Genomic DNA, 20340 nt, shown 5'->3' with positions numbered 1-20340 from the left:
CTCATATAACCCTAGACAAAGATACCTGTTCTATAAATTATCTCTATCTGAGGAAGATTGATGGGGAAAAAAAAAATCACTTAACTGAGTTTATTCTAAACACTCTTAAATATCACAAGTACTGTAAGCATTGGTATAAAGTGTTCACAGGAGCTTGTCTCATTTCCTTGGTCTCCTTATTCTGGCCACTTGTAAGCTTTGTAAGTAGCTGAATCAGCCTGTTAGAAGTTTTACGAAGATCAAGTTGAGATCATTGTAATTTACTTAGTTGGAATTACAGTCTGTCATTTCCTGCACCCCCCAAAAGAGGGGAAAGAGGGGCTTAAGTCAGTTTCCTCTGAAATATTGTTAGTGTCATGGACAGCACTTCCTTTTCTGTTTTGGAATTTGGTCACAATAGTTTCCCAGATAAATCAGCTTCGTTGACCTGATTAGTCTGATTCTCATTTTAAATCTGTTTTTCTATATTTTGTCTAGAAATAAAACTGAAATATAGTTTTCTTTCCAAAGAACTTTTATGCTAAATATAGTCTGGAAAATGAATTCAAAAACAAATTTAAGAAATAATAATAATAATAAAATAAAATAAAATTTAAAAATAAAATAAAAATAATAAAATTTTCATTATTTAGTTAAAGTGTAGTTAGTATAGGTGGTATAGAAATATACTCATGGTTTTAATCCCAAAATAACAGTCTTACATAAAATAATTTTATTTAATATTCTAGACTCTACCCTTAACCCCCAATTTCTGTAAATCTACTTTTTATGATAAGGATAGAGGATAGAGAAATGAGGAAATATAAATGGTTCAGAGTAAATTTATCTCACTACTGCAAATGGTGTAATTTGGATGCGATAGCAGTGGCTCCTCATTGCATGTAGAATAAAGTTCTAATTCTTCACTATGGCCTTCAGTGATTTGGCCACCTGCCTGCCTACCTCTCTGATCACATCTCCTGTCACTTTCCTTTTCATTTAGTAGTCTGGTCTTATGGCTGTCATTCTAACCTGCCAACGTGTCAAACTCATTCCCATCTCAGAGGGTATGCACTTACTGTTCTTTAATTTGAAATGTTCTTTCTCCACATCACCAGGCTTTCTTATTCTCATTGCTCTATTCTCAGATTCACTTGACAGTTTCTCAGAGAGACCTTTCCATGCTAGCTAAAGAAGTCCCCTTCACTCAGTAATGCTATCGCATTACCCTAATTTATTATCTTCATAGAACTATGCCTCCTGTCACCATCAAAGTGGGATCTTTAAATAAATGCCATAATTACAGATAATTCTGTTTTTATGCTGTGTACTATGTAATGACAAAAAAATTTACCCAAGTAAGTGCCATAGTTTATAGGTAAGTTATAGTAATAACTAGATTTAACCTGATCCTGTCTTGTTCCAGTTTCTCTTTCTCTGAGCCCTTTCTCAAGTCTCCTCTTTTTCCCATTATCCTCATTCTTTCCCATCTCTGTTTCTCCATTTCTTCAACACAACAAGCATACACACTTGAACACCCTCCCCTGTTCTTCTGAGAATTCTGAAGTTTGTGTTTGTCCAAATATAAACAAAAAAGAAGTCACCCCACATGTCTAAAAACTGTTGCTTCTCCCTCTCTGAAAATTCAGACTCCAACCATTTCCAAATATAATAGCTTTGTTTTCTTGAGTTTCTGTGATGGAAAATACTTTAAAGGAAAATTATACACCAGGCTTCTGGTTATATTAGAAGTCAAGTCCAATAAGGATTTGCCTTTTTTTCAGTTGGTTATTGAGACATTTCAAAAACCAGTTTTCGCGGCACCTGGGTGGCTCAGTGGGTTAAAGCCTCTGCCTTCGGCTCAGGTCATGATCTCAGCGTCCTGGGATCGAGCCCCGCATCGGGCTCTCTGCTCAGCAGGGAGCCTGCTTCCTCCTCTCTCTCTGCCTGCCTTTCTGCCTACTTGTGATCTCTGTCTACCAAATAAATAAAAATTTAAAAAAAAAAATAAAGGGAAAAAAACAGTTTTCAAGCTGCGGTCTTTTCAAACACATCTTCTGCACCGAAGTCACATATTTCAATAAAGCATTTTCAAGACTGTCTTGAAATGTCAGCAATGTGTATTGAGTGCCCACTCTGCTAGGGTAATTGTATACTAGACACCATGCTTATTGTTTCAATAAGGTTTTCTTAATTACTAAAAATGAATGATCCAGACAGCAAGTAAACATATGAAAATATGTATGATCCTAAAATATATGAAAGTATGCTTTTTTAACAGGCTTGAGGAGTATTTGATAGTGTCTATTTTGCTATGTGTGGGTGTCTGGAAAACAGGGGGAAAATGAGGGGTGGAAGCAGTATTAATCAGTTTAAATTTCTGCGTGTATAGCACTATCTCCCTAACTGCCTAACCTAATTAACTTCTGTGCGTTCTTCAAGTACCATTATAGATCAGTTTTCTTTATTATTTGCATTCAGAGAAGTATATTAGAGGATTATTGATATCAGTACTTATTCAATTATTAATTTTTTGTTTTTTCACCATTGTATCTATGCGAGCAGTACAATGCATTTAGTCAGCTCTCTGTATTTGCTAATGTATGAAGAAAAGTAGATGGTAGGGGAGAAGCTTTTTAAGAACTCATGGACTGTTCAGGTATGCAGGATGACTAACATATGATGTAGGACAACAGTATATGAAATAGGAAGAAAAGTACAAAAAAGGGATCTAATGTTTAAAAAAAAAATGAAGAGCTTGATACAGTAAGGAAAACAGAAATTGAAGACTTCCAGATTTTGACCCTGAGTAATTATAATTAGTTGTTAGGTACTTTCAATAGAGGTAGGGAAGTCAGAGGGTAAGCTGATTTTGTGAAAGATGATATAGTTACTTTGCATGAAATCTAGTTTCCATTTCCAGATGAATGATATTTCATGACATTAAGGAAATCTAAAGTTGAATGTAATCTCTGAAATAATCATGGAAAATGAAAACATTTTGTTGTCTTAAGATAGGCAAACATCTGATTTTCATAAAAGAACATGAAGTAGTCCATTAACTACCAAAATTAGCATTCATGAGCTCCATGTCAATGCCTGATAAAATAGGATTATTAAACAGATGGTTTGTGAGCACTTAGGTAATGAAGTAGTGATCACTAGGAGCCACCATGAGTTCACCAAAACAAATCACATCAAAGTAACTGAATTTGTTTTAATAGGATTACCAGATCAGGGAAGGCCATTGACAGTATAAAGCATTTAGCTAAGTTGTTTGTTGTGAACAAGCCGAAGAAATGTGGTCTTAATAATAGTTCAGTAAGTATGTTCATAACTGGTTGTATAATCACTTCTGGAGACATAAATTAATTACTAATGAAAGGCATATAGGGAGGTGGTTAAAGTATGGTTTCTGGAATTAGACTGCCTTGGTTTCAGTTCTGACTGCCACTAGTCATGTGACATTAGGCAAATGAATTTATCTTTTTAAGTTTCAATTCCTCATCTGTAAAAATTAGGGGTAATAACAATTATATTTACTTTGTAGCATGTTGTTAAAACTAAGTTATGCCAAAGCACTTAGAATAGTTAAGAATTTAATAAATGTTGGATATTATTAGAACCAGGAGGAACATTTATAATGACTTGCTATAAGGCTGTTACCCAGACTTGTCCCACTTGACATTTTTATCTACAACCTAAATGAAGACACAGGACATTGAATTTAAGGATAACCCAAATGTGGGTCAGAGAGAACCAATGCACTGAGTAGCAGAATCAGGCTGTAAAAAAAGACTTTGATAAGTTAAATATAATCTGAACTTGGCAAGGTAACATTTAATAAAAACAAATATGAAATTCTCCCTTTAGATCTAGCAGTCAGTTTTACCTGCTTTGAACTTTGTAAGAACAAGACTTAAGAGTTTGAATTGACTACTACTTCCATTTGAGCCAACTTTGAAAAAATGCAAGAAATAATTTAGTTAACAGAGGAAGTGGTCCCACTATGAGCTGATTGTATTAGAGCATATATTAATTAATGTGTTCAATTTCAGACACCATAATTTAATAGAAACATTGGTAAACTGAGGTAATAATCCACGATAAGGAATAGATTTGTAAGCTATAAGAGGAGGAACTCCAAAGATACATTTAACATGGAAAAGAAAAGTTGAGATACATATTGGGCCAATCTTCAAATATCTGAAAAAGGTAATATATAGAATATAGACTGGATTTATTTGGTAAGGCTCATTTTAGAAGAACTAGCTTTAGGAAGCAAATTTTAGCTTAGTATAAGGAATGTTCTGACTGTAGCTCTTTAAAAATGATTGCTCTGACTCATGAAGGTGTAAAGATCCCAACCCTAGAAGTATTCAGACAGAGGCAGGATTAACTTGTCAGGGATATTGCAGTGGGAGTTGTGTATTGGGTGGGAAATCAGAGCTTTAGGGTCTCTTCCAGTGCTGATACTCTATAATGTATTGAGGACTTCATTTTTACAGATGTTGAATTTCATTAAGTACTTCATCTTCATGAATTGATAATGATAATCTGCAGTCTATATTATATTATATACCTGGAATAAAATTATTTCAGCAGCATTTGAAGTGAATTTGGAAGAATCATTTGGTTGCCAGTCATTTTAGCAGATTCATCCCATGTACAGAAGTCTTGTACTCTGTTTATGAAGTGATTGGTGGGATACCTGGGTGGCTCAGTTGTTTAGCATCTGCCTTCTGCTCAGGTCGTGATCCCAGGACCTGGGATGAAGCCCCACATCAGGCTCCCTCTCAGCGGGAAGCCCCCTTCTCCCTCTCTCACTCCCCCTCCTGTGTTCCCTCTCTGTGTCTCTCTCTGTCAAATAAAAAATAAGATCTTAAAAGAAAAAAAGAAATGATTGGTATCTGGGTACAGAAACATGTAGGTAGGAACTCCTTGAGAGTTCTCAGAGTATAGAAAAACCTGGAGAGTATACACAGAACACAATCTTGTAAGTCCATAAGAGATAAGGAATAAACATGAAATATTATATAAAGTATTTGTGTTAAATATGTCAAATGTACTGAAATTTCTCTTAACTGTTAATACTCAAAATTCATTCAGTAATCTTTCAAAAATGTATGAGATCTATATAGCAATTAGCAATTTCTCAATTTTCATTTATTGTGTTGCAGGTTTTAAAGACCTAAAGATACAAAAACATGCCTAATCATGACAACATAATTACTCTTTAAAAAATGATAAGGATGTTCTTGAAGCTTTCCCCCTCAGAATGCTTGAACATGTTTAGAATGACATTGTTATATGCGTGGTTCTTTGCCACAAATATCTTCATTACAGTGTCTTAGTAAAAAATACAATGTTTTTTTTCCATTAAACTTCTATAACAGACTTTTAAGACTCTGTGGTAGATATCTGAAGACAAGCTTTGGTTATACGATAAAACTTTAGTAGCCCTTTTCTCCCATTTCTTTAGATAAGTGGGCACTAGAAATTATAGATAGCTTTGGCAAGAGTTCAAGGGTTAATGTAGCAGATAAATAAAAGGAATTTTCTGTAAATTGAGACCTGCATTATTTCAGTTGTCTTGTCTTTCCTAACCTAACTCATTTAATTTTAAAAAGTAAATACTTAAATTCTTCCTGACAGTGTGCTCAGCTTTTACTATCGTTTATTACTTCAATTATACTTGATATCACTTAGAACAATCTGCCATTTGGAAATCTCAGTATAGCCTGGAGCTTAGTATTAGATCTGGCGGCTATTGTAACATGTACAGCATATGACATTAATGTATCAAAATTAGATTGGATCATCCCTCCTGGTTAAATTTATTTCACATTTCTTTTGTATTCAGTTAACATAAACCTATTAGGGAAGCTGACACATGGGGATGGCTGTATAGGAAGGATATTTTTAAAGTATTTTGATTAAAAAATGAAATTATAGAGCCATGGCTTTTCTAAGTTGTGTAATCTGTTTGGTTTTTAAAAATGTCACAGAGCCCAAGTACTAAATTTATATTGTTCAACGGATGCGTGTGTCCACACATATGTGTGGTGTGGTGTAAATAATGAGAATTAAAACTTAAACAATATTTTGATGGTTAGGTTTACCATCATACATTTAGAGCAATAAGTATGTTTATGGTTTCCAAAAATCAAAAAAATTTTTAATGTACTTAAGCCTAAAAAAAGTCTCCTTAAAAGAAAATAAATATTTTTATACTATATTTCTTAAATAATAGTTTCTGGTCTGTCGATTCAGCCTGGGTACTGTCTTATAATCCATCAAAGTGTTTGAGGGGCATTTCTTGCTTAGGAATACAAATATTAAAGTTCAGGGATTTGCCTTGTATTTTCAGATACATTAACGACATTCATAGTAATTAGGATTTTTTAGATAGGCTGCTGTTAGGGACTTTAAAAATCACTAGAACACTGGTTCTTGGGTTTTTTTGTGTTACATACTCCTATTTGATAGACTCTCTCCTTAGAAAAATACACAAAATTTTACATGTAATTTTAAAATATTCACAGACCCTTTGAACCCAGGTTAAGACTCCAGGGTTATGGGGTGCATGGCGGGCTCATTTGGTAGTAAGTCTTGATCTCTGGGTCATGAGTTCAGGCCCCACACTGGGCGTAGAGCTTACTTAAAAACAAAAAAACTCCAGGGCTAAGGTTAACAGAAGAGAGTGCCTTTTTTGTTTATTGAAATCACATTTAACTTTTTTCCTGCTCTGTGGTCTTGAAGCCAAGTAGATTGCATATTTCAAAAATGGAAATTGCTTGCTCATCAAAAACTATTGATGACACTTATCCTAGTTCACTCTTCCATACCTTCTAAACCTTCAGCATGTCACACATACAGTGTGTCCATTTATCTGAAAGTAGTAGAAAAGCTTATGTGAGATATGTACCAAAAAGGACTCAAGTGTTTGCAGTGACAGAATCAATTAAGATAACCAAATTTTATATTAAAATACATGTTATATGATGATCTCTATGAAGAAAACTCAAGACTAAAGGGTATTAAGTTCATTTTTTCTTATAACTTAGAAATTCAACTTTTGGATGTTTTGCTTTTTTATAATTGTAAGCATTTAATGTTAACTCTCTGATTGCTAAAAGCGCCTTTGTAAGCACTACAAATATTTAAACATCTTGAGAGTCTAACACATTTCAAGAAGTCTGCTTGGAAGAATTTCTTGTACAACATTCCACAGGCAAAGAAACCCTGGAAAGATGTTGAACCAAATACAGTCAACCTTCTCTTACTTAATAGATTATTTACCCAACTTATGAATTATCTATTTCTTTTCCTTCTCTTCCTGTTGCCTTCTTAAGGCAACTTTACTGCTCATTAGCCCTTTGAGAGAATGGTCAGAAAAAAAGGAGAAGAATCTTACACCGTTCACTTTTAAAAAACATTTAAACAATTTTGTAAAAGGTTTGGTAGTGGGAAACTAGTATAGTTGCTAGTTAAGAAGAGAATTTGGGCTGGGGCACCTGGGTGGCTCAGTGGGTTGGGCCTCTGCCTTCGGCTCAGGTCATGATCTCAGGGTCCTGGGATCAGGCCCCCGAATCAGGCTCTCTGCTCAGCAGGGAGCCTGCTTCCCTCCCTCTCTCTGCCTGCCTCTGCCTACTTGTGATCTTTCTCTCTGTTTCAAATAGGTAAATAAAATCTTAAAAAAAAAAAACAAAGAGAGTTTGGGCTGTATGTGAATTTTTTTTCTGAGTTCTCTGCTTCCCACTGACTGTTGACAGCCTAATATTTTCTGGTCTTTTGTAGCATCTCCTAATGTTTTGAGTGTGTTTCATGCGTTGTGAAAAATGATCAAATGAAATTTACGTTTTTTAATTTCTTTACCTTTTAATCTTTTTATAGTATAGTATAGCATATTGTCAGTTGCTCTGTGAGGAGCTATATGCTTTTTTCTAAAGCACTATGAACTATTTTCTTGGTTTTCCAGTTGAGACATTTGGGAAATGACGAAGTACACATTGTTTGGTCGGAGCATACTAGAGACTACAGGAGAGGAATTATTCCTACAGAATTTGGTGATGTCCTTATTGTAATATATCCAATGAAAAATCACATGTTCAGTATTCAGATAATGAAAAAACCAGAGGTAAGAACTCCTTCTGTTACATTTTAATAATGTATTTTGAGCTCTTTGTGGGTTTTTGAGTTTCTTCTTTCAGAAGGATTAGACTAGGCATATCAGGCTATGAAAACAGGGGGAAGTGAGACACAGACTCTGGTACCTATGTAAATTGTCTAAATCTGGTTCAGAAGGAGCTGAAACTATAAAAATAGCAAGAAACTTTGTTCAAATGGGAGTGCCAGGGTGGAAGTTCTTTCTACCAAACTCACAAAAGGATTACCTTTTATTAAGAGGATGATTATACTTTCAGAAAAGACACAAGAAGAAGTAATCATTCTGTATTTTTAGTTAATATAGCTTACTAAGGATTACATGATTATTTAGTCATGTACCTTAATAAAGGAAAGTTCTACAAAGTAAAAAAAAAAAAAAAAAAAAAAGTTCCAGTTGGATTTCTTATACCATAGGGCTGAAATACACTTGCACAAGTATTTTCTTTCAAAATAATTTAAAAAGTGTGGTAGTGTTTTGGTACCTTTCTTACTGTTTTAATTGAGTGTTTTTAAATTTATAGAAAACCTATTTTTTGAGAGTTGATCATGAATCTTTAGAATTCCTTGAATTAGACTAAGTTTCCCAGGTGGGAATTTAAGCTTACATCCAGATTTTTTTAGGATTTATCTAAATCAGAGGTCAGCAAACTATGGCCTACTTCCTATTTTTATACAGTGTGCAAACTACTAATGGTTCTTATATTTTTAATGGGTTTTTTTCCTTTCTTTTTTTGTGTTTGTTTTGTTTTGTTTTCAGTGTCTACTCCTCCCTCCCCAGGTTTTTCTTTTTAAAAAAAATCAAAGAGGAGGGTCAGTTAAACATCTGCTTTCCACTCAGGTCATGATCCCAGGGTTCTGGGCTTGATGACCACCCCACATCCACACCCCACCCCCACCTCCCTCACCTTCCCCCGCCCTTCCACCTTCTCGTGTTCTCTCTCTTTTGGCTCTGCCTGCTCTCTCTCAAATAATCTTTTAAAAAAAATTAAAAATCAAAGAAGAATATGCATCAGGGACAACATATGGCCACAAAGCCATATTTTTTGAAATATTTACTCTATTATCCACAGCTCATATCCTTGTCTTCAGCTGTCATTTGTACCAACCATATTCAAACAGAATAACTTTGAAACTGTCAATCATCTGATAAAATTGACCAATTACCAAAACATAGATTTTTTTTTTCTAACAAACCATGTAATAAAAGTCTTTTAAGTTCTGTAGTAAAGCTGCTATCACACAAAAATAATGAAGAACTTGCTGCCTATAAGATGTATTATCTTCACTGTGTTTACTCAATGGAGCAAAAGGAATTTATTTCCAGTGTTGGATTTTTGTGTACAATTGAGGGTACAGAAATTTGGAAACTGTCAGGGAATATGAATTAGTTAAATGAAGCACAGTTCTTTTGAATGGTAAACCCTGAAGACCTTTGGCATTTTTTGTTTATTATCCTGGTATTAATCATGGAAAAAAAATGAATTTGGATAGTATTTCTCCTGAAGAAAGAACTAAAGAGGAAGTAGAAGCATTTTTGTGTGCAATGTCTTGGTTGTTCTTAAAACTTTCTCCAATATGAGTATAAAATTATGTTCTAAATTCTCAATTAGGTTCCCTTCTTTGGTCCACTTTTTGATGGTGCTATTGTGAATGGAAAGGTCCTACCCATTATGGTTCGAGCAACAGCTATAAACGCAAGCCGTGCTCTGAAATCTCTGATTCCATTGTATCAAAACTTGTATCCTTTTTAACAGTATCGTTTCTACTCTAATACATGTCTGTTTTCCAAGGTAAGTATTTCTTATGTGTTAGGTGAATTTCTGTTTATTGATATATGGTAGAGTTCTTCCCCAGTGTTTAAGCAATTATTGTATTTGAGTGATGTATTTTCTTTTTTTTTCTTTTAAAGATTTTATTTATTCATCCAACAGAGAGAGAGAGAGAGAGAGAGAGATCACAAGTAGGCAGAGAAGAGAGGCAGGCAGAGAGAGAGAGACTGAGCAGAGGGCTCAATCCCAGGATGTTGGGATCATGACCTGAGCTGAAGGCAGAGGTTTAACCTACTGAGCCACCCAGGCACCCTCTTTTATATACTACTAGTCAGCACTTATCTTTTGGTTAATTAATAAGGGCCCCCTTAGGGTACTCTAATACTCTAGAGTAATACTCTAATACTCTAGAGTATTGCTGGTACTCTGACACTGTAGATGTATAAGAATAACCAAAATAGTCATTATTAAGTATTCAGTCTAGCTGAGGAAATATGCTGTTTTCAGTGCATGTGTTGTAACAGAGTTACATACAATGTTTTGTATGTATAATGACAAGGAGCCTCTCAGCTGGAAGGGGTAGTGGTGTCAGGAAACACTTATGAGAAATGTGAGGATTGAATATTGAAAGATGATGAATAGAGTTAATTGGGTGGATGAGATTGAGAAGAGCATTCCAGGCAGAGGGAACAAGATAAACAAGATGTGGAAGTATGAGAGGACATGGAGTGTTTAAAAACATGGCTTCCGGAGCCAGATTTCTGGACTCAGATGCTGGTCATCACTTCCTTGGCTATCTAGCCTTGGGCACATTATTTAACCTCTCTGAGCCTCAGTTTCCATATCTATAAATGAGAAGGATAACATCTAGCTCATTGTGTTATGAGAACTGAAGGAGTCAATAGATATAAAACTCTTAGAGCAATGCCTAGCATCATATATATATACACACACACACACACACACACACACACACAGTTTGTTTTTTTTTTTTAAGATTTTATTTATTTGACACACAGAGAGAGATCACAAGTAGACAGAGAGGCAGGCAGAGAGAGGAGGAAGCAGGCTCCCCACTGAGCAGAGAGCCAGATGCGGGGCTAGATCCCAGGACCCTGGGATCATGACCTGAGCCACCCAGCCGCCCAATATATATACAGTTTTAAATTTTAAATTGTTTTCTGATATTCCTTATAAAATGAATTTGTGTTTCCTCGTACCTTTTCTATATGATTAAAAACATTTCCGTTATTTTACTTTTACTTAATAAGTTGTTAAGCTTTTACAAGGGAAGGCTTTTAAACTATCTTGTGTTCTCTTCCACATGAAATGGATTTATCGTAAGTCTGCCACATACATTCACTTCTTTTGATGAAAATTGACTTAATCTGATTCGTATGCAATTTCTCATGTACTCTGACACTGTGAAATGGAACTATAGGTAGATCATGACATCGTACATTGATTAAGTTTAATGACATTGATGTAGCATTTCTTATTTGTGACAGTTATATCTTCACTTACTGTTAAGTTGAAAGTTAAGATTTGAAGTGGTCATTGTGAAATGTAATGATTTGGTTTATTATTTCCTGAATATCTCTAGAAAGGTAGCTAATCCTTCAAGGAATATATAGATTATTACCCGTAAACTAATTTTGTCCACATTGTCAGCTCCTCTGAGGTTGTCTTCTTTCTGACCTTTGCCTCCTTACAGTTTGCCTGATCCTGATGTTCATCCCTAAGGTTAGTGTCCTCTGCCATTTCTTTGGAAAAGTGATGAGAGAGATTAGACTGTAGTATAAAACTCTTGTTTGCCTCTTGTGTCATAAAACAAGAATTCAATTTTTTGAGCAAACACAAACTATTTCTGACCCAAAGTACAAACATTTAAGATGCATACCTTACCAAGTAGGTGAAAATGCAAAACTTAATTTATTGGGGCTATGGCTTAATTTCTTTTTCCTGCACCAAAATTCATACTCTTGAGAACTATTTCCGATTTGCATGTTGTCTTAGAGGTATGGTGGCTAGAGTTGCAGTTAAAAAAAATACTGATTTTTTTTCACTCAGGCTCTGCCTTGTGATCTTGATCTAGTCACAGAATTTCTAAACCTCACTTTCTTTGTCTGCAAAAAAAGATAATACGCATCTCAGAATTATTGTGAAGATTAAATGAGGTAATGAATTTGGATGTGCTTAGTAAATGAAATAGGATACGTTATTTTGTGCAGCAATGAATTCTGTTATCTGTAAAGATTACAGTCAATAGTAAAACAACTGTACCCAACACCAAGGAATTGCCTAATTGGGTTTTTATGTTTGGTTGGTTGGTAGGTTAATTGATTGGATTGGATTTTTCAGGCTTTTTTCTTGAAGTTTTTTAATAGTTAGCTCATCTTGCTGAGACATTAATAGATACCACATTGGAGAAAATTTCTAAGATGAGAGATATTTCAGATTAAAAGAGTAAACATGAACACTTTATTAACACAGCAAATACGAGCAGTATCCATCAGCAGAACCTCTTCTAGAAGACTCAGAATAAAAACACAAAATCAGACAGCTTAAAGAAATTTTTCTTGACTTGATAGCTTGAATTTAGAACCTATATGGAAATTATTTCCCTGTACTATTTAAGGATATAATAAAGATGCTCCTAACATTTGCTCTTCTGAGGAATATATATTCATCTTTTAGAAGGATTCACAAAGTTCTGTATTAATTCTAAATGTCCAGGGAAGTGATTTCATACAAGTAGATTACTCAATTTTTTTTTTTTAAGATTTATTTATTTATTTATTTGAAAGAAATCGCAAGTAGGCAGAGAGAGGGAGAAGCAGGCTCCGCTGAGCAGAGAGCCTGACACCGGGCTCGATCCCAGGACCCTGAGATCATGACCTGAGCCGAAGGCAGAGGAACCCTCTGAGCCACCCAGGTGCCCCGATTACTCGATTTTTAAATGCAACCTTATATACTAATTTACAACTAGGTATTTTTAAGATGTTGAAATACAGACACCTTTGAATTTTAAATAATAAATACATATCTCAGAAATATATTAAATTTTAAAATGTATGATTTTGAAAAATCCAGGTAAGTTCCCATTAAGGAAAAAAATCATCTGTTCTAAAACAGATCAATAGAACTTAACAGAAATTACAACAGAAATTGAAATAGAAGTAGGCTTTGAAAACCACCAGTTACTACTTTATCCTCATAAGAGAAATAAAGGGATAAAAGAATATCTAATAAACTCACTTATATTTGGATAATTGTACTGCTGTGTTAGTTATTTTATGCCTAATAAAAGTACCCACTAAGATTCCACAGCATAAATTGTGCTATTTATGATCATTAAATACAGTTTAAATTTTATCCTGGGAACATCTTCTGTAACTATGAATCTAATGTTGTTCACTAAATGAGGACAATATTGATTGTCATATGCTGTCCAAATCGATCATGCTGGCAGCCAGAATTACAGTAATCTGTCAGTATTGATGACTGTCTTTCAAGCTTTGAAACCTCTCCTTCACTTCACTTGTTATTTCTTGCGTTACTTGTACTTGAAAAGCATTTTCTTGCAACCTTGGTCTTTGTCAGCTAGGTGGGGGTTTTTTGGTTTGGTTTTTTTTTTTTTTTTTTGGTCTCAAGCTCAATTTGTTGGTTTGATCATGCAATTGGAATTGAAATGCAATGCTGGGGAGGAAGAATAGGCAGATTCTGGGTAACCAGTGGACCTGAGGGGTATTTCAGGTTGATCTTAGCCATCGTTTTTTAGTTACCTGTTGAATGTGTGTGTATGTGTTGGAATTGGGTTGTTCTGTTGTTTTAATTTTGTTTGGCTTTTTTTTTTTGCAGTGGGAATAATAAATGTCATAGTATTAATTTCATGATCATAGCTATCATTATACTATACCTTAAATAAACATTTTAAAGCAATTCTTTTATGATCCTAAAGATATTTCATCTATGTACAAATGTTAAATATGATGCTATGTATGTAGGGTTTCTTTTTTAACAGATTATGCAAAGAAATTTTTAGAAGTTACCAGCATATAATCTCGTTGTATTAGGGTTCTCAGAGAATCAGAATCAATAGAATGTAGGTACATATATACATAAAGAGAGAGAGCTTCATTTTAAGGAATTAGCTCACACAGTTGTGGGGACTGGCAAATCTGAAGTCTGCAGGAGTTCTTAGAGTTGATATTGTAATCTGAATCAGAAGGCATCTGGAGGTAGAATTCCTTCCTTCCATGGGGACTTTGGTCTTTTCTCTTAAGGCTTTCAACTGATTGGTTGAGGCCCACCCATATACATTATAGAGTATACTCAAAGTCTCTTGATTTTAAATGGTAATCACATCTGAAAAAAATACCTTCACAACAATGCCAAGACTGGTGTTTAACCAAAAACTGGATACCATGACCTAGTCAAGTTGATAAAATTAACTGTCTCACATATCCCATTTTTCTTAAATTTTTCTTTTTAAACTTTCTTACTATAAAATATAATTTGAAACAAGAGCATAAATTCTAAATGTAGTAAATGGTGAATAACTAAGTTTAACTACCTCCAGCTCAAGAAATAGAACTGTATGTTATTCTATCAAATTATTTCCTGATCACTTTTTATGATAGTAGTAAAGATTTGAGAAACATGTAGAAACAAATCATAGCCTAGCCTAGAAATGCATGTAACATACAAAATATGTGTTAATCAACTTATCAGTAAAGCTCTGATCAGCAGTAAGCTATTAGTAGTTAAGTTTTGGGAGAGTTAAAAGATTTGGGGGCTGCATGGGGTGTTAGCACCCCAGCCTCCCTGTTTTTTAAGGGGCAGCTATAGATGGTAATTTTTTCTCCAATAAACTTATAATTTAATAGGGGAGAGAATAATATATAAATTAATAATTATAAAATATGACATAGTAGGGTTAGAGATAAAATGCTGCGGGAGTTCTAAGGAAGTTATTACTTTGAGAGTAAGAAAACAAAGGAAGAATACATAGAAAATCTGGGCCTCAGAGGGTGAGATTTTAGCAGATGAAATGTAGCGTGTCTGTTACAATTCTTGTAATTTATATTTAGGGGCTTTGTATGTATGTATATAATATATATGTGATAAATAATTTATAATGAAATATTTTGAATTATTTGAAATATTATGAATTTATAATGAAATAATTTATAATATTATAAAATTAAATGGCATCTTTAAAAAACACATTCTTTCTAGGTTTAATATTCTTCCCTACCAAACCAATATTATTTGATTTGTTCTAATCTGTTTAGATTTGACCTTTTTGTAAATGCCAGAATTGGGTTTCTGTTTAACTTTATCAGGCAAATTACCAGAAGTCAATGATCATTCTTCAATTAGTCACAGTTTGTTATCCCTGCAGTTCTGCTACTCAGATGTAAAGAACTTGTTGCAAAAGTATGAGAGCCAAAATGAAATGAAATGTAATTGATTGGCTCCACTAATGTAGTTTGCCATTCATTATGATAGAACATTATAAAACCTCTTAGGGAGGCCCATCAATATTGCTGCTATCTCGTGTTAGAAGAAAGTGAGTTTATTGAGAAACTACATAATTTTATGTATACTGTCTTTTTTTAAAAAAAAAAAGGATTTTATTTATTTATTTGACAGAGAGAGAGAGAGATCACAGGTAGGCAGAGAGGCAGGCAGAGAGAGAGGGGGAAGCAGGCTCCCCACTGAGCAGAGAGCCTGATGTGGGGTTCCATCCCAGGACCCTGAGACCATGACCTGAGCCAAAGGCAGAGGCTTTAACCCACTGAGCCACCCAGGCGCCCCTGCGTACTGTCTTTTGAAGGTTATTTCTTCAGAAGATAATATTCATAAATATGGACTGTCCTTAATTTATAAATTAGATTTTAAAATGTGGAAGCTGACTGGTTGGTACATCAGCCCAGGTTTCAAAGTCTAGAACCACATAAGTTTTGTTTTAATCTGTAAAAAGAATACCAAACTCAAGACAGCTGTAAGGATTAAATTACCTACATGAAGCACTAAGTAGCCTGTCATGTAGCAGGAACTCAGAAAATGATAGTTATCTGATACTTGATGGTATTATCATGCTGTACACTAGAAATCTTCCTCTAAGACACAAATATAAGTATATATAAGTATATGAAAAGACTTGTGCTGGCTCTTGACTATATTGAAATTGTTATGTGAATTCTTTGACTACAGGCAAGCAGTGTATTAGCTTAACCCTCCCAACCTCATCTCTCTTACTGTATATACCTGTACTCCTTCCAGCTCTGCCTCCTCCCATCCTTACTCTCATGTCCTACCACACTAACACCCAGGACACCCTGTCTAGCTAGACCATATAGATCATCCCTGAATGTCCTCTTTTTATGTTTTTGCCCCATGAATGCCTTTCCCTACTATCTTCCATGTAATATACTCATTCTGCATGATCCAAACATTGTAAAAAAAAAAAAAAAGAAAGAAAAGAAAAAAGAAAGAAAGAAAAGAAAGAAAAAAGAAAAGGTTCCTTCACTAGCAACACACTGCCTTATAACATTTTGTTATAGGACTTAATGTGTGTGCACATATTAATAAGTCTTACTAATCCTAGTAACTTCTAGCATAGCAATAAGTGGTTGGCAATTTGTTGTAATAGTACAGGTTAGGGTACAGGTATCCTCATGGGTGGATGGATGAACTGTTAATTTTTTCTTTAACAGAAAATTTCTATTCATTTCCCCATGTAGTTTTAAAAATAAGTTGCTCATTATTGTAATATTTGGTGGTTTGTATTAGTCTAGGCTACAACTGTAAGAACATGCTGGATAGGTAAGAAAAGGAAACCTAAGAACAGTAGAAACTGCCTCTGATACATGAACAAGCCAAAATAGCATACACACAAGGGTGTTGTATTTTGACTGATGCATTATATTTTTTTAAAAGATTTTATCTGTTTATTCGACAGAGATCACAAGTAGGCAGAGGAGGAAGCAGGCTCCCCACTGAGCAGAGAGCCCAATGTGGGGCTCGATCCCAGGACCCTGGGATCATGACCCTAGCCAAAGACAGAGGCTTTAACCCACTGAGCCACCCAGGCACCCCTGATTCATTATATTTTTATTAGAGGGCATTACAGTTTAATGAAAATAATTTTCAAAGATCAATAGTCAATGAGGCTTCCCCCTCCACCTCTTGTGGGGCAGAGGGACAGGCAGGATCTATCAAGGAGAAAAGTGAGCCAAAGACACTTGTGTCTTGAAATGCCAGATATTGTCTTAAGAGGAGTACAATTTAATGTCCCCCACCCCCCACTCCCCAAGGATGGAGACAGCAGGGGTTACAATCCTGAAGGCTTACACTCCCTGTTGAACAGCCAGGAAGGTGGTAGCCACAGGAGAGCTGAAAGGGGCAGCTGTGGGAGTCTACATGAAACAAGAAGTTTCACTTCTTGAACCTTCGCACCACCTACATGAATGATTCCAATAGGAGCCCTCAATATCTTAAGGCCATTTCTTCTACATACTTTCCTTTAGAAAGTATATGGATTCTACATACTTTCACTTAGAAAGTATGTAGGAAAGTATGTAGAACTTAATGGACAAATTGGTTATTTGTTACAAACTCCAAGATTTATGATTGTGGTCATTCATACTTCAAAAGAAGAGAATTCTTTAAATAAAATGTCTCACCAACTAAGTGATCCAGGCTTTGTGGCATTTGAAATACTTGCAGCCTTGGTGCGTTTGATATTAACCGTTGTGGTAGGACCTCTCTAAAAGCAGACATTCTTTCTTACTTAACAATGTGCTCTGTAATGGGAGCATTTCAGTCTCCTCTGTTGAAGAAATGGGCATCACTGTTGAAAGGTTTTGTGTTGTTTTAAAAGCTTGTGATTAAACATCCCCCTCCCTGGCCTGGATTTTACTGCTAAACTTCATAGTCTATCTATGCACACAGTGTAAACAGGAACCCTGCATATGTGCAAGTCTTCTATTGTGATGCTAATATATTCTTATATCAGTTTTATTTTTTCAGCTTTCCTTTTTTTAAAAATGGCAATATGGGATGCCTGGGTGGCTCAGTCATTTAAGTGACTGCCTTCAGCTCAGGTCACGATCCCAGGGTTCTGGGATTAAGCCCCACATCAGGCTCTCCACTGAGCAGGGAACCTGCTTCTCCCTCTCCCTCTGCCCGCTGCTCTGCCTACTTGTGCTCTCTAGCTCTCTGTTGAATAAATTATAAAAATCTTTTTTTAAAAAATGGCAATATATGCCTATTGATGATGTTATTGGTATTTTGAGAGATTTCCATACAATCGTTGTGGGAATATTTTATTGCATGCCTTTAAAGTTGTTAGTTTTGGTCTAGCAAATATGCCTTCATCCCTTCAAAAAGATATAAAGGCAATAAATGTAGGTCTCTGCTATGTAATAAATTTTTTATAATAGTGAAGTTTATCCTATAGAATTGCACCAATGTCTGAAAATGGCATCTTTTAATGTTCTCTAGAGATGATCATTTTACTAATAGAAACCAATAATATCTACTTTTCCTGTATTTTAACAATGGGAACTCACAAAAATGACTTCAGTATATGAGCAACTTCCATTTCATTATATTAATTGCAGAGATATTTTCAATTTTTATTCTCTTCTAAGAACACTTAATGCCCCAATGACAGATTTAAGTATTAAAAAAAGGTTATACTGAACACCATCAAAATGACTTCAAAATAAGTATGTTTAAGGTTCTCTCAGAAATAAAGGAATAAAATCTTATGAAATAAGTCATTATAAAAGGGGAAAAAGTGACTATCTCAATAGAGGTTGAGTAGCATCCAGACTTGTTCATGTAAAAAAAAAGTTTGTATTTCTTTACCTCCCAAAAAAGGTTGCTAAGCAATTTGGGATCTTTCATTTACTCACCACATACTTCTTGACTACCTACTATATGGGAGGTACTGTGAAAGAAAAGCTAGCGATAGAAAAAGAGTCACTGCTTTCAAAGCATACAGTCTGGTACAGTCTAGATGGATGGATGGGTAGGTGAATGAGTGAGTAGTTAATGAAGTGTCCTCTGATGAGGAGTCCAGCAGTAGTGATATCTACAAAGTAGGATGGTAAAAGTGATTAATTTTATTATAGTGGGGAGGAGGAAATTAGGAATGGTTTTACCAGGGAAGCACAAAGGGATAAAAGTGTAACATGGCTAAGAGATAGGAGTTTCTCAGTATTGCATGATATAAAGCAAAGCAAAAAGTAATAGCAGATGAGGTCCAAACCAAATAATGCAGTCAAGCAGAAAAACAAAATAAAACAAACTTGGTTTTGTAATGTTACTACCGATAATACAACAGCCAGTGTCTGAGGTGACAATTCCTTTTGCTTTTATATAATTTTTATGTCTGGAATAGCAGGGTAAGGTTGAATGTTTCCTTTTACAGTAAAGCCTTTCTAAAATGAGTTAGTCTATAGATTATTTAAATAATTTTTTATACTTAGTTATACTGTAATTTCCAGGCTAGTTAATAGTAATAGCGAGCAATAAGACTAAGGAGTTCTCGAAATGTTTGATAATATTTACATCCATTTGCCATTTCAAAAAGAGCATTTGAAATTTTCGTCATCTTGAGTTTTATGATGGACTCACATTCTTGCATAACAAGCCTTCTTTACACGTTTCCTGTAAAGTACTTTTAAGCCTTTTTGTGCTTTTACACACTATCATGCTTTTTTATGTTACTGATAAATGAGGCTTTTTTTTTTTTCATCCTATTCTGATAGCACATTGGCTTTATGGCAAAAATAGCAAAGGAAAAGAAAGCACTACCACCATCTTACCTGTTTTTTCAAATCCAGTGCGGCAGTATGGTCTGCATATGCCAGTCTTAACAGTTGGATCAGACCGTAGTGCATGCAATACAAGGAAGGTAGAGAACTCTATCAGGTGTTGAACTGTCTTTAAAAATAACAAAATGAAGTTTCTTTACTTCCATCTTCATTAAATTTTCACCTGTGGGATAGAACAGGGACTTTTTTTTTCTGTTAAACCTTTTTTTTTTTTTTTAATATTAGTGATGAAGATGCACTGGTATGTTCACATTATCGTTCACTACACCTACTGCATAATGTACAAGTTTTATTCTAGTCTTTGTTTAAATATAAAAAGAGCAGTAGAGTTAGATGCTATTTGTGGATTTCAGAGAGCAAAGAATGAAGGATGTAAAGCTGAAATTAGTCTTTAACCTTGTTTGACATAGGAATTGCAGTGCTTTTAATCCGTTCTTTTCCTTTTACTAAATATAAGGGGTTTTTCCATTGAATTTTTAATAACTCAATAATGGAATTAAAATTAAACTATGGGTCACAAATCTCCCCATTTTCTTCTAACTGCTTTTCCTCTCAAACACTAGAATACA

At 34.7% G+C, this 20340-nt stretch overlaps 1 protein-coding gene across 17 annotated transcripts in view; it reads left to right on the top strand.

Moving 5' to 3' along the window:
• Nucleotides 1-20340, top strand: part of RALGAPA1 (Ral GTPase activating protein catalytic subunit alpha 1) — a 247914-nt gene that overhangs the window by 207874 nt on the left and 19700 nt on the right. For 15 of the 17 annotated variants that reach the window (XR_004285927.1, XM_032344040.1, XM_032344039.1 and 12 more), the window contains 2 exons: nucleotides 7961-8119; nucleotides 9759-9886. Coding sequence is in view for 16 of the 17 variants with exons in the window: in XM_032344040.1 (XP_032199931.1) it covers nucleotides 7961-8119; nucleotides 9759-9886 (287 nt within the window). In the remaining variant the exon portion in view is untranslated. Of the gene's footprint in view, nucleotides 1-7960; nucleotides 8120-9758; nucleotides 9939-11631; nucleotides 12693-20340 lie in introns of those variants that run through there. The other 2 variants (XM_032344044.1, XM_032344045.1) reach the window with 2 other exon arrangements.

This window comes from Mustela erminea, chromosome 5 (genome assembly GCF_009829155.1).
Source record: "Mustela erminea isolate mMusErm1 chromosome 5, mMusErm1.Pri, whole genome shotgun sequence".
Classification (NCBI taxonomy): Eukaryota; Metazoa; Chordata; class Mammalia; order Carnivora; family Mustelidae; genus Mustela; species Mustela erminea.
The sequence above is the reverse complement of the archived record's forward strand: the minus strand, read 5'-3'. Positions and strand labels throughout refer to the sequence as shown.